Raw genomic sequence first — 14410 nt, 5'->3', positions numbered from 1 at the left:
TTGGTCTAATTTTGATAAAACTTGGAATATAGATTGATATCATCTGTATATTGGGTGAGTTTGAATATGAGTGAGATCAATTGATATTAATGAGGTGATCTCACATCTGTTTGCCTGAGGTTCTTACCCCACTGTAGGCCATATTTCTCATCTGATTTTGATCACACCTAGAATATAATAGTATCTCCAATGGCACTACATTAAGGGAACAGTTTATCTTTTTGTACTAGTAAGGTTCTTCCTCAAGATCATGAGATTTCATGTAAATATTCGATCAGCTAAATGTCATATAATCTGTTACAAAGTATTATTCTTATTATTTCCTTTAAATGATATAAATCTTTGTGTGTGCAGTCAGTATATAAATAGTATCATTGCATATTTTAAATCATATTATTTGTTTTATCTTAATGATCTTTTAATATTAGACCAGTATTTTTAACATTAGACCAGTAATTTTAACATTAGACCAGTATTTTTAATATTAGACCAGTATTTTTAATATTAGACCAGTAATTTTAATATTAGACCAGTATTTTTAATATTAGACCAGTATTTTTAATATTAGACCAGTAATTTTAACATTAGACCAGTATTTTTAACATTAGACCAGTATTTTTAATATTAGACCAGTATTTTTAACATTAGACCAGTAATTTTAACATTAGACCAGTATTTTTAACATTAGACCAGTAATTTTAACATTAGACCAGTATTTTTAATATTAGACCAGTATTTTTAACATTAGACCAGTAATTTTAACATTAGACCAGTATTTTTAATATTAGACCAGTATTTTTAATATTAGACCAGTAATTTTAATATTAGACCAGTAATTTTAACATTAGACCAGTATTTTTAACATTAGACCAGTATTTTTAATATTAGACCAGTATTTTTAATATTAGACCAGTATTTTTAATATTAGACCAGTAATTTTAACATTAGACCAGTATTTTTAATATTAGACCAGTATTTTTAATATTAGACCAGTAATTTTAATATTAGACCAGTATTTTTAATATTAGACCAGTAATTTTAACATTAGACCAGTATTTTTAACATTAGACCAGTATTTTTAATATTAGACCAGTATTTTTGACATTAAACCAGTATTTTAAGGAGTCACTGTTGTCCTTGAATCCATAAATGTAATTAGGATGAATTTTCAGTGAATTTTAGCAAAATTGATCACATGCATATCTTATTGTATGACTTTTTATCATGCTTCAGAAAGGTAACTAATATCAGGAAGTAGACTTTTGCAGTTTTAAATATGCAGTCATTTCTCATTATAATGACCTACTTCATCTCTGAATGTTCAGTTGTTATGAATTTGTTCTTGCACAGCTCGAGGCAGGTATTCCTTTGCCTGTATAGTTAGCTCCTTTTTCAGAGATCTAAAACTGTTGGTCTTTTTTTGTGTGGGTGTCCAGATATTGTTATGACATAGAATAAATTACCACCAAATTTGGGAGGTTTATTTATCTAAACTGATTTACTTAAATCGGTCTGCCATGTTGACATGTGTTTAGTTTTTGTCTTATTTGACACTGGCAGATGTTAAATTGGCTATCCATGACTTTAAAGAAGTTTGTCATTAGGAATATATGGAGCTCATACATTGGGTCATTGTCACTATCCTGCTTGTACTATATTCAAGAGTATTTAATCAGACATTCTATATTCAGTGTGCATTTCTCCTGTATTTCAGTGATTGTCTAGGAGTGATGGGTTGTGACTGGTGCCAGATGAATGAGGATGGTGTGACCCTCCTGTCCCGACCCTATTGTGCCAGCTATCTTACATGCTTTGGAGGAGTCCTTGGTGCCACAACACCTTATGGATACAAGCCGAAAGGTATAATTAAGTAGAGAGTTACTGATTTAAGTAGCTTTTAATATGAATTGGTGTATGAGATTTAAGAAAATTGCTTTCTCATATTTCTATATTGAGTAAAATGCACCATGAGATATGGAGTATTATATGCCATGAGATACGGAGTGTTATACACCATGAGATATGGAGTATTATATGCCATGAGATACGGAATGTTATACACCGTGAGATACAGAGTATTATACACCATGAGATACAGACTATTATACACCATGAGATACAGAGTATTATACACCATGAGATACAGACTATTATACACCATGAGATACAGAGTATTATACACCATGAGATATGGAGTATTATACACCATGAGATACGGACTATTATACACCATGAGATACAGACTATTATACACCATGAGATACAGAGTATTATACACCATGAGATATGGAGTATTATACACCATGAGATACGGAGTAATATACACCATGAGATAGTTTATTTTAGCTCAGCTGGTTATAGACCAGAAGAACCGATAGGAGAATCTATTGAGCATTATCAGTTTTCTGACTTCTTTCTATCCATTAGCTCAAATTTGTTATCACTACTTCTAGACTACTTTGAGAATTGCTGTATAACTTGAGATACAAATCCATCCCAAGGTTTAGTTTGTCCTAAATGAGAATGAGACTACTCAGATGTTTAGTATTGCTACCACAGCAGCCATCTTAAAAATCATGTTATTGCTACTCCTCCTAAATGAGTAGTCATATCAACATGGAGGTTTTACTAAACGACTCTCTATTATGTGTGGTTGGTCCTAAATGAAACCTGTCCCAATCTGACAAACATTAGGAGCAATGGCAACCATCTTGAAAATCTGCTCCAGAGCGGAGAGTCATATCAACATGGGGTTTCCACTAGGAAGCATTCTTTTGTTGTTTAACTGGACGTATAAAAAAATGGTTATGTTTATTCATCCAATATGGACACCAATGTGGTCAGACTGAAAATCTTGTGCAGTACTCCAGCTGAACAGAAAGTCATATCAATAATGGGTTTTCACTGAAAGACTTCTTTGGTGTCTTGTTGGTCTTAAGTAAAAATTGTGTCGATCTAATACCCAATATGGCCACTGTTGTGGCCATCTTGTAAATCTTAATGCTACAATTCTTGGATCGAAAGCCATGTTGACATTATATTTACCTCAGAAAACCTCTTATGTTCCATAGTCGATTCTGACTGAAAATGGTGCTGATCTGAAATTCAGTGTGGCCTCTTATAACAGCCATGTTGAAAATCCTGTTATTGCTACTCCTCCTGGATAGAAAGCCATATTGACATGGGATTTTCATTAGAAAACTATGATATCTGTTTGGTCTTGGATGAAAATGGTGCTAATCTGATCTCAGATATGGCCACTGTGGCAGCCACTTTCAAAATCTTTTTGTCACTACTCCTCCAAAATGGAAAGTTGTATCAACATTTCACAGCTACTCTTTCTGAATTGATGGTCATATTGACATAGGGTTTTCAACAAAAGACTTCCTGTGATATCTAGCTCTTCATAAATGAAAATGTTGTTCTGCAGACGTTCAATATGGCTGCCACAATGTACATATTGAAAATGTGGACACTAGTATTCCTGAATGGATGGTCATTTTGGCATGTGGTTTTCACCAAAAGTCCTCTAATGTGTCTAGCTTGTCTTAAATGAAAATGGTGCTGATTTTGCATCCAATATGACTGTCACAATGGCCAATCTGAAAATCTTAATGCTCAAGATTATCACAGATGGCTTCAACATTATAAATTAGAAAGAAGAAATGGACTTATATTGAATTGTAAGAATTTTGTTGTGGACAGTAGAGTGTCAGTCCCTTCAAGGGACTTTTTTTTAATGATCTAAATTATAAATTGTAAAAGATTCTCTCCAGACCCTTTTATTTAGACTGCATTCTGGTAATAGTAAATATATTGTAGAAGCTGCAAGAATTCATTTGAACTGCATGATAAATATGCTGTAGATTTTGTATTCACATAAGTAGGATAGAAGAACTTACTATAAGATGAACGATGAATAAATGATTGCAGTCATTGAAAGAAAAATTCCTAACATTTGCCACCAGAGGCCATATGGTTTTGAGAATATTTTGTAAATCATAATGCTTTAAATTGAATGACATGTCTTCTGTCAGAATATTTTGTACTATAAATCTGGATTAATGATGCCACACTACAATGCTTGAAAACAGACTTAAATGCAAAAACTTTACCCAAGTGTGCCAAAAAGATCAGTGAGTGGACAGACAGACAGACAGACTGATTTACAAATTGATGGACAAGAATGACACTGTGTGCCCAAGTACTGTTTTTGTGGGATATATACATATTTTTGTGATTCCAATTCAGTTCCTGTCTAAAGTTCTGAAAATTGTGCACTTCTTAAAAGTTTTTGATTAACAGCATATTTACAGAGAAGCTAATTTAACACCATAAGTAAACATTTGAATATATCATACAAAACTGCTTCTGCATATATTGGAAACTATATTAAAACTGTTCTCCCTGCAATTCTACTCAAAGATCAAACATGATTTGTAAAGAATGTATTTGAGAGAACGTAAGAAATTTTGTTGATCATGTGACTCCATTCAAATAGTCATTCCTCTGATGAAGTCCTTATCATAAGGTCAAAAATTTAGGAGTCATAACCTATTATGCTACAGGAAGGTATCTGTTCTTAGTTTCAGTAACTGCAAATGGTTGTAGCAGGTAACAATATTCATTCTTGAATAAGAAAGTTCAATTATTTAGTGCATTACACCAACAAGCACAATATTCTTGGCTGCTTCTTTTGTTTGATTATGGACATGAATTTGACTCAGCTGATAAAAGTTTTGGATTTTTTTCTAATTTTGAAGAACCAGCAATAAATTGGATACAACTTTTTTTCAAAACTTCAAATTTGCATAAGTATTAATGGTCAAGTCTCGGTTTGGTATTGAAGAAAGTGTAAACAGGGAAATTTACTTTCTCCATATATTCTTATTCTCTGTGCTGAGATTTTAGCTCACATAATTAAAAAAATAAAAATATTAATGGAATAAACATAGTAATGTGTTATTTTTCATGCAGATGATACAACACCTTTGATTGTTCAGAGAAATCTGTAATGTCCGCTTTACTTTTTTTGTCAATATTCACATTCTCTTCGTATAAATATTGAAAAAAAAACAGTTTGGATTGGAAGTAGAACAGGTAGCAAAAAGAATTTATCAGAATTTATGTTTCAATGGATTGTAACAAAAATGGCTGTCTTAATTGGCTCAATAGGTCTTTAGCACCTCTTGGAAAGATGACGGTAATAAATGGTTAAAATGGATTATTGTCAATATCCAGTCTATCTAAGCAGGTTCTTTGTGAACTAAATTCACTCTTTTTCAAGTTTGAATGGCATGGATGAAAAGGACAAAATAAATATTTCTGTGAAGGATTATTATCAATGAGATTAAATTTGATTAGTTTATTTACCGTTGAAAATGCTTTCAAAGGAACGTGGCTTGGAAGAATGTTGTTTGATGAGTTGAAATGGAAAACATGTTTTTATAGTTTTCAGTGTCAGATATTGAGGAATTCTGATTTAGTGGAGTAGATTTTCTTAACTGGGTTAAAAAGGCTGTCTCAGTTTTGGGAAGTGGTTTTTTAGGCATATTAAGAACTAACCAGATCATTCAAAGTGGACACAGCTAAAGATCTTATAGACCTTCAATATGATTGTATCTTTTATTACAGTCGATGGAAAAGTGAATATTAAAAAGCCTGGTTTCAAAATAGTGTGTTAGATTTGTGAATGATTTTGCAAATGAAGATGACTCCTGGACACGTTTTGATTGTTTTCAAAATTACACTTTCTGATAACATTAATGTCATAGATTTTCAAAGCATACTTGAAATTATAAGGCAAAGAAAAATACATTCAGTATTAATTATGACTCTTATTTACAACAACCTTTTATAAGTATTTTTGTGCATACTCTTACAAGAAATAAGAAAGGATTTGGAGGTATTCATGAAAAAACGATTGGAAACAATGAAATATCATATTTTGTAACAACAGAATTCTGAGTTTGTCAGCTTAGAAGATAACTGCTGCCAGCAATTTTTCTTGCTGCAGTATAAAACTGCAAAATGCACAGATGTTAGATGTTTGCAGCTTAAAATATTTGAGCCCTAGCTATGAAGGTATCTCTCAGAAGAGTTAGAATTATTTCGAAGAATCTCATTCCTCTTTGTATGTTACTTGCAGTGACGATATCTCCCTTTTGGGTTGTAACATGATAGGATTTTTACATAATATTTTACACTGAATAAGAAGTATATGTGATCGTACAGATAATTTTAAATGCATAAAAATAAATATTATATTTGAAACTGAAGACAAATCTCAGGCTGATGATGTCATTGATTTGGTAAATTTTTTCAAAGCAGTATATTTATCAATGTAGATTTAAAAGAGCAAGGCCAGTTTTGTCTTGGTTCAAAAAGATTGTTGCTTTTAATTTTAATGTAGAATGATGAAGTGCCAGTAGAAACTGTAAATTGGAGAAGTCACACAATAGGTGGTTATTGGAAAAAACAGTTGATCGATTCCAAAAAGATTTTATTTACTCTTTTAAAACCTTTGTTTTTCCCAATATATATTGCCTGAATTTTTCACCAGCAAGCAAACATGATTTCTAAGACAGTTTAAGTCAGAAAAAATGGAATCTGGCAAATTAAACATAAAGATTAAATCTGATGCAGTCATCTGTGACATTGCAAATAGAAATCTGCATAACAAATTTTGCTCTGTGGGGAAAGAAGAATAAAAAGCAATGAATAAGTGTTTGAATACATACATGTATGAGTATATCTGTGTATAAATACTTGCACCTGTGATATTAATTTGGTGATTTTTTGGTGAGCATGTATGCCATTGTAGGCATACACTGATACTTGTTGCTTGGAAATGCCAATACTTTCCATATATATTTTAATGTTTTCTTATATATAAGAACAGTATTTGCTTTCCTTTCCTATCCTCTTGCTTTCTTTTCTCATCACTTTTCTTTCATCTTACAATGACACAAAATAAGTTTCTTGAACTGCATTCTTTTTTCTTTTTTTTAATAAAGTGTATGAAATGCAGTACCAGTATTTAATGCATTACATGTATGTGTTCTCATTTCTCATGATAATTTATAAAATTTAAAAAAAAATAAAACCTGTTCATAATGTTTGCAGCCCTTCCTGGGCATTCAGATCCACCCACAAGTAAGAGCACCCCAGTTGGACCTGTGGCAGGTGGTATAATGGGCTGTTTCCTGGTTCTAGCTCTTGGAGTATACTGTTACCGTCACCACATCCACCGTAACTCACACCAGTACATCAACACATTGCCTGAGAACCATAACAGAATCTCTAATTACTATGAAGTCGAAGAGCCAGATGTTCATGATGAACCAGGGGCAGGTAATAAATAGTCAGAATAAGAGGAGTTATCTCCCTTTATTGATGTTCGTGATATTTTTTTTTCTCCATGTAAAAGTTCCAGAATTGAACCTTAGGACATTTGATACCTGATTCAGATTACAAAATCACTGGTATTGTCACTGATTTCTGATCTGAACAATGTAGAATAATGGTAATGATGACAAAATCACTGGTACTTTCATGGATTTCTCTGCTGAAGTGACTATTGAAGAATCTAAAGTCACTGAGTTCTCCTCGGAAGTGTATATTGAACAATCTAACAGTGATAAAGATGACAGAATCATTAGTATTCTCACCAGTTTCTCATCTGAAGATATTGATAAAGATGACAAAATGACGTATTGTCACTGACCTCTCCTCTGAAGTGACTATTAAACAGTCTAACATAGTGATAATGATGACAAAAGCACTGGTATTTTCACTGTTTTCTACTCTAAAAGTGACTATTGAACAATCTTAATGATAAAAAGATGACAAAATCACTGGTGTTGTTGCTGATTATTTCAACCCTGGTGTGACTATTGAACAATCTAACATGATGATAAATTAGACAGTTATTACCAGCAAACACCATTCATTAGGTTCTTCATTGATATTGAGAACATGTGTCAGTTATTGTTTATTGTATCTAATGTCAGTTACTGTGTCCCTGAAAGAGTTATAAACCTGGCACTTTTGTTGGAGTATCCAGCATTAATGTTTGCCTAAACACATTTTTCCTTGAGACATTAGTGTGTTTCTGCAAAGATATATAATTATCATATTTCTGAGTATTCCCTTTTTCCAGAATGTAAGTAATATACCCTTATTCTTTCTTTTCTAGGACATACAAATTTTGTGCTTGCTACATTTGAAAACCCTGCCAGTGTATCCCCGTATCGTGTAAACACATCATATCGGCGTCCTGCAGGTGGTGATAGTGACCATGGTTATAGCACAATGACTCCTCATGAGGACAGTGAACATGCTAGTCTTCCATGCCTTGAACCTTTATTAATTGGAAAAGATAGATATAAACCCACAGCATATGCCATGACAAGAACTCCTGTGTTACCTCCACCTCCAAGTACTATTAGTCGGCGGAGTCGCAGTCCAACACCGCCACAAACACGACTTTCTGGCTACCAGCCAATACCAGAACAAACCACACTTCCTCGTCAGACTTTTCTTAATACCCCTATTCCAGAAAATTCACACAACATTTTAGCAAATGTGCAAGTGCATATGGTAGACACGTACTAGTTTATGGTGTAGCCTAGACTAGCTAGCTGGTTAGTTGACTCTACCTCCCATGGGACTCCGTAGTTCACATGGACATGTTGCAGGCAGTACAGAAATGTAATTCAAGGCCAGTCTCAAAAGGAGCATGTCTCCTTTTCCGTATTCTATGTATAGATGTCTTTGTACCATTCTGAGGCACTTACATTACATGGACATAATGGACCAGTTCTTCACAACCCAGACTATGTCATATAATTGCTCCTGAGCAAATGAATGAAAGTGAAGGTTGCGATTGACTTTTGACTCTATGGCACTGAAAATGTATTTATTGGAGATCACAGTTGCTCAAAATAGGTTTTTGTGTCAACAAGTCCCAGTCTGTTGTGATAATGACACAAGATTCAGGAGAAGGATGTTTAGATCATTGTTTCAGGATGGCTTGTAATTTTATATTTAATTTTTTTACTAGACAAATAATGGTGGAACTGACTCCAGAGCTACTTTGGCAAGTCAGTTAGCTATGGCATTATGTTGAAAAGTTTTCGGTATAAATACAGAAACATTGTATTGATTCATGTGATGCTTCTGAAATTGAAAGAGTGTGTGTTGTTTAATGTACATATATACTGTGTGAAAAGAAATACCTCGGGATGGGAACATCAGTGTTCTGCTGATTTATATGCTTTTTTTCTGAAACAAAGCCAAGAGTTCAAACTAAATTTGACAGGGTATATGTTAATAATGTTTATGCCAGTGAATCTTCGGAAGACAGGATAGGGCCCGAACACAAGTCGTGCAGGTTACGGCTGAACAGTGTCTCAGGGGTGAAGGCTGTTTTTGCCATATTATTCATGATATAGTTTCAAGGCAAGCTGTTCTGGATGTATCATTTCACATCATCATTACATTGGATCTCAGGAAAATAGTAGTCATGGCAACAGAAAGGTCAACATTCATCAATATACTGCTACCATAGCAGCTCATTTCACAATGCAGATATTGTTGTTGCTGTTAATATAGCAGCTTATGTTAGATCAATACACAAGGATGCTCATACCATAGCATAACATTAGAGGAAATTTATATTATGGCAATGTATAGTAGAATTATGTGAATATTTGTAAAGACACAGGTATTTGTAGTATGTATATTTATACCTGTTGAAGAGACGATTATAACTTTGTCAATTTACATGTAAATTTTGGAATGTACATTGTTTACGTCAACTGTTTTAAGCTGACTTTTGATATAATTGGACAAATGATCTGCTCTTAATCAGAATATTTAATGTTCTGTTACCTTGGTCACAGAGCTAAATACTATCTGTCATCTGCTTACCCCCCCCCCCAAACAAGAATTCAGGAATATAAATTATATTGTTTGTGTGCTTATCTATCATACTGTCATAAATTGGTCTTTCTTTCAATCAAATATTTGTGCATAATACCCTATTTAATATACTTGAAACCAGATATCTTGCATGCCAAAGTAGATGTACAAAGAATATTGGCAACATTTTGATTGAAGAAACTGGAGTGTATCAATATCTCACACACAAACACAAACAGACATACATGGATTTCTGAGGTGTTTCTTTCTCTGTATGCAGCATATCAGAAGTTAAAACATCTTTACTTTGCTTACTTCATTTGATGTTTGCTCATGTAACTGAATGCTGCTTTTAAGAAGCCAATCTGTGATTGTGATTTCTATTTACCTATCAATTTTTTCCATTGCTTTTAGCAGCTGCTTTTTGATGCTTGTATTATTTCTTTTATCATAGAAGAATCTGATATGTACACACTTTAATTGGTTTTATTAAGTGCATTTTGATACACAGGATGATCGTGTAGTTTTTAAAGATATGAAAGGGGCAGTCAAATTTTTCATTGTAAAGTTTTTCTTTGTTACAGTTTGGTAGACTGTTATTTACCAATGAAATATACATGTTTTTAAAATTCATCATTGAATTGAAGTGTAAACCACATCTAAATTTATTCATTGTTAAAGGTTTGAAGTTGAAATCCTAACTTGTTAATTCTGTTTGGAACAATGGTTATATATGAAACACAATATAATCACTTAATATACCTGCATTTATAAGCAAGTTGGGGCCCTATTATTAAAATTAATAGGAGGAAGGGAATAGGTAAATTATACTGATGTCAAATGTTTGGAAATATGTTTGGCTTTTGAAGAAATATTTTAGAGTGGTTTCTGTTATGCTGCAAAAAGAGGGAAACAAAAACTGCTTCAGAAAACTTTTTTCAGATTTGTAAATAAATAGAAACTGTCACAGTGTGAAACTTTTGCAGACACCTTGACCTGTCAGTTCAACATTCATGTTATTTATAATGTTAACTCCTGTTTCAAGCTATGGTGGCTCATTGGTTAGCATGGCAGGCTCTCAACTGAAAGAGGGGTGGGGTTCAAATCCGATCATTGGATCTACCTGGTTGGCTAATATTCAGTGACCTTGAGCAAGGCACCTTGCGCTTCTTGACTCAACACAGTATAGCCTATTTATATTGCTGTGCCTTAAAACACAAAAGTAAATAGCATGTGCATGGTATACATTTTTAGGTTTCTGATTTATGCATAGAGTGCTGTGTCATTTGGGAACCATTTCCTTGTATTTAATTAAAGTTATGTTCACTGTTAAAATATTATGGTTTTATTAACACTAAAATTATGAAATAACCTATTGGTCTTAAAGGGTGAAATTCAACAAAATTCATTGTACTGTAATAATTTTGTCTTGATGCTGGTATATACAAATCAAATTTTCGATATTGCCTTTCAATCCTTTTTTATGCATAACAAATATTAAAAGTAAATATTTACAAATTTAAATATATGGATGGATATACATTGAGTTACTAATGCAGAAAAAAGGTAAAGCAGGTACATATATGTACATGTATTGCTGTGTTTGAGAAAATGACTGCAAAATTAGTCTGCATGTCATTCCAGTTTGTACTCTGCTTGCATTCTAGCAAGTATATTCCTAAGGCCAAGTGGAATTATGGTATGGCCCTGATTTTTGTTGTGTTTTCATTTCATCAACATTGACTTTATTTGGCTTCATATTAAAAAACAATGGACTTTGGAAGAAAATCTTATTGATACTACATAATGTCTGTCTATCATTAAATGTGGCTGCTGTTACATAAAACAGAAAAATCTTAAAGCCAGTTCTGACTGAAAGAGTTTATCATGAAGACCTTCCTAATTTATGCAAATGATACCAGTCCACTGTCATATTGGTAGACATGGCAGCTGTGAGGCAAAATAGATTTAAGAAAGGTTTCTGAATGACTTCTGCTGAAAAACTGATTAATATAATCTAACCAGATTTAAAAAATGACATCCTGATTTTAAGAATTTTCACATTTATGCAATTGATGTCAGTCCACTGTTAAAGAAATTTGACTATTATTTTTAATTTTTGAACATTTTCTCAAGAACAGTGTAACAAAATTTCACAATTTTTTTAAAGCATTCTGTCACATAGCCAATCCCATTGTAACAACTGATGCAGAGCATCCAGTCATAAGGCCTTTCAGATTATAACAACTAGTGCAGAGTATCCAGTCTTAAGGCCTTTCAAATTGTAACAACTAGGTCAGAGCCTCCAGTCGTAAGGCCTATCAAATTGTAACAACTGACAGAGCATTCATTTATAAGGCCTATACAAATTTGAACTGATGCAGAGTGCTGTGTCATAAGGCCTATCAAATTGTAACAACTGATGCACATCTCCCATCAAATATGGATTCAGAAATAATATTTAAAAAAAGATCCTTCGAACTGCATAGTTCCAAAAAGAGCAACTGAATTGGACCAAATTTAACAGTAAAAAGTCAAATTGGTGCAGAGTACCTGGCTAACTGCTCATGCATTAGGCTGTTGGTGAGTGGTCTCAGGCCCACAATTGGTCTCTTGTCTAATATACACTTACTATCAGGGTGATATATATCATATAGATTTTGTTAGGTATTTAAGGATATTTTTATTTTAATTGACACATACATTTGAAGTGATAATACAATTTATTTTACATGTTTTCAATAAAAGTCATACATTTTTTTAATATACCATTTATCACATTGTTAGCTTCTATGCATACAATGAATTATTTTCTCTTAAATGCAAATTGTTGGTTTTCTATGCTTAAGCAAAAAAAATTCTTAAATGCAAATGTACATTTATATGCAGGTGTTTTATGGATGAAAAATATCTCTTGCATTTGCTTTGTCATATTTTATTTAAGCAATAATATACAAAATTTTAAATAGTTTGCATGCAGCTTTTGCAGTAGAGTAGACATTTCTTTTGCTCACTTTGGTTGTAAAATTATTTTCTATTTTGATATTTATCTTGAATAATATTTATTAATATAAAAATTAAAGAACCTATTGTTTAAATATTTTGCTGAATAGGGTACAGTGCAAGTCTGCATGACTGCATCATGCATTTTTCCTTTTATGTCGATATGTGACTATACACAGTAAGTCACCAACTCTTTATATATTTTGGACAAGGTGTTTTAATTTGAACACCCTAAATTGGGTAAAGTGTTTTTTACTCTCAGATTCAAGAGTGATTTGTGACTTTGCAAAATTTGACAGTAGCACAAAGTACTAGTGATCTTATGGTACCTTGACTTGTTAAAGATTATGTTCATTTATAATAGTTCTCATTAATCATTCATTCCTTAAACACTTACATGGATGTATGTCCTTCTGTCCAGACCTCACTCCCAACATATTATGTTGGAGGCATAATGACCAACATGCAGGTTAATAAATTGTTACAAAACTGACAGATGTTTTTGTTTTCTTTTAGAAACCTGCATAAAATTTCAGCATCACCTGGTCCATAACATAAATTAACTTACATATGACCCTGCCACAATTATTTATGGAACTTACAATTTATATATGTATCTGCTGCCATTGATGATCAGTGTATAGAATTTAAATACAGATATGATTCTATAACCAAAGGATCAAAGTACAGGATTTAAACACAACTATCACCAAAGTATGATTCTGTCACCATGGGTGACCATAGGATAGAATTTGAACAAAAATATGAATAATGTGTCATCCACAGGTTAGATATATGTGTATTTTCACTTATACAGTGATACTGAATCACTGATTTCACTAAGCTAGTGATGTTGAATATTGATTTGAAATAGAACATATATGGCATGACATCTGTTTGATGATCACAGTGTATTTCCAGTTCCACATCTCTTGTTAAATAGTCAAGGAGCCACCATGCATGGCCTGCCTGTCTCAGTCTACCAAAGGATCCCACAAGAATCCCTGCATACCTGTTGGTCTCAAAGCTTTGGTTTCTCTCTGCAAGTAATGCTGTACCATCTTGCTAGCCAATGTCATCATTGACTGCAGCATATGTTTTACATAAAAGCACACAGAGTTCTATGACTCCCCATCGTAAGTAAAATATATGGCTAAGCCATGTAGTAAATGAGGCATGGTTAAATGCAAATACAGTAGTATACATTATGCATGTGTGCACATGAATTGGCTTCATCACATTAAACTATTTCATCAGAAGTATTGCACAGAGCTTATTATTATAATGTCCACATTCATACACGAGTCCATATAAAACAGGAATGATCTCACAGAAGTCAAAGTTGAATATATTTGTGTGGGTTCAGTGCCATTTTTCAGAACATAATTGGCAGTGTGGCTTTCAACAGTTTTATCCATTAAAATCCTTTCGGGTTCCAACATTTCCAAATGTCCAAGATGGAAGTCACCTGAGATGGCCAGGC

General features: G+C 32.9%; 1 protein-coding gene across 1 annotated transcript in view; it reads left to right on the top strand.

The window, feature by feature from the left end:
• Positions 1-13420, top strand: part of LOC149807252 (VWFA and cache domain-containing protein 1-like) — a 133919-nt gene extending 120499 nt beyond the window's left edge. The window contains exons 27-29 of the mRNA XM_089964066.1: positions 1715-1860; positions 7126-7353; positions 8198-13420. Of these exons, the coding sequence (XP_089820192.1) occupies positions 1715-1860; positions 7126-7353; positions 8198-8616 (793 nt within the window). The 3' untranslated portion in view covers positions 8617-13420. The remainder of the gene's footprint in view (positions 1-1714; positions 1861-7125; positions 7354-8197) is intronic.
• The last annotated feature ends 990 nt before the right edge of the window (positions 13421-14410 follow it).

The sequence above is a fragment of the Sinohyriopsis cumingii genome, chromosome 1, assembly GCF_028554795.1.
Source record: "Sinohyriopsis cumingii isolate HCF-2022 chromosome 1, ASM2855479v2, whole genome shotgun sequence".
Lineage (NCBI taxonomy): Eukaryota > Metazoa > Mollusca > Bivalvia > Unionida > Unionidae > Sinohyriopsis > Sinohyriopsis cumingii.
The sequence above is the reverse complement of the archived record's forward strand: the minus strand, read 5'-3'. Positions and strand labels throughout refer to the sequence as shown.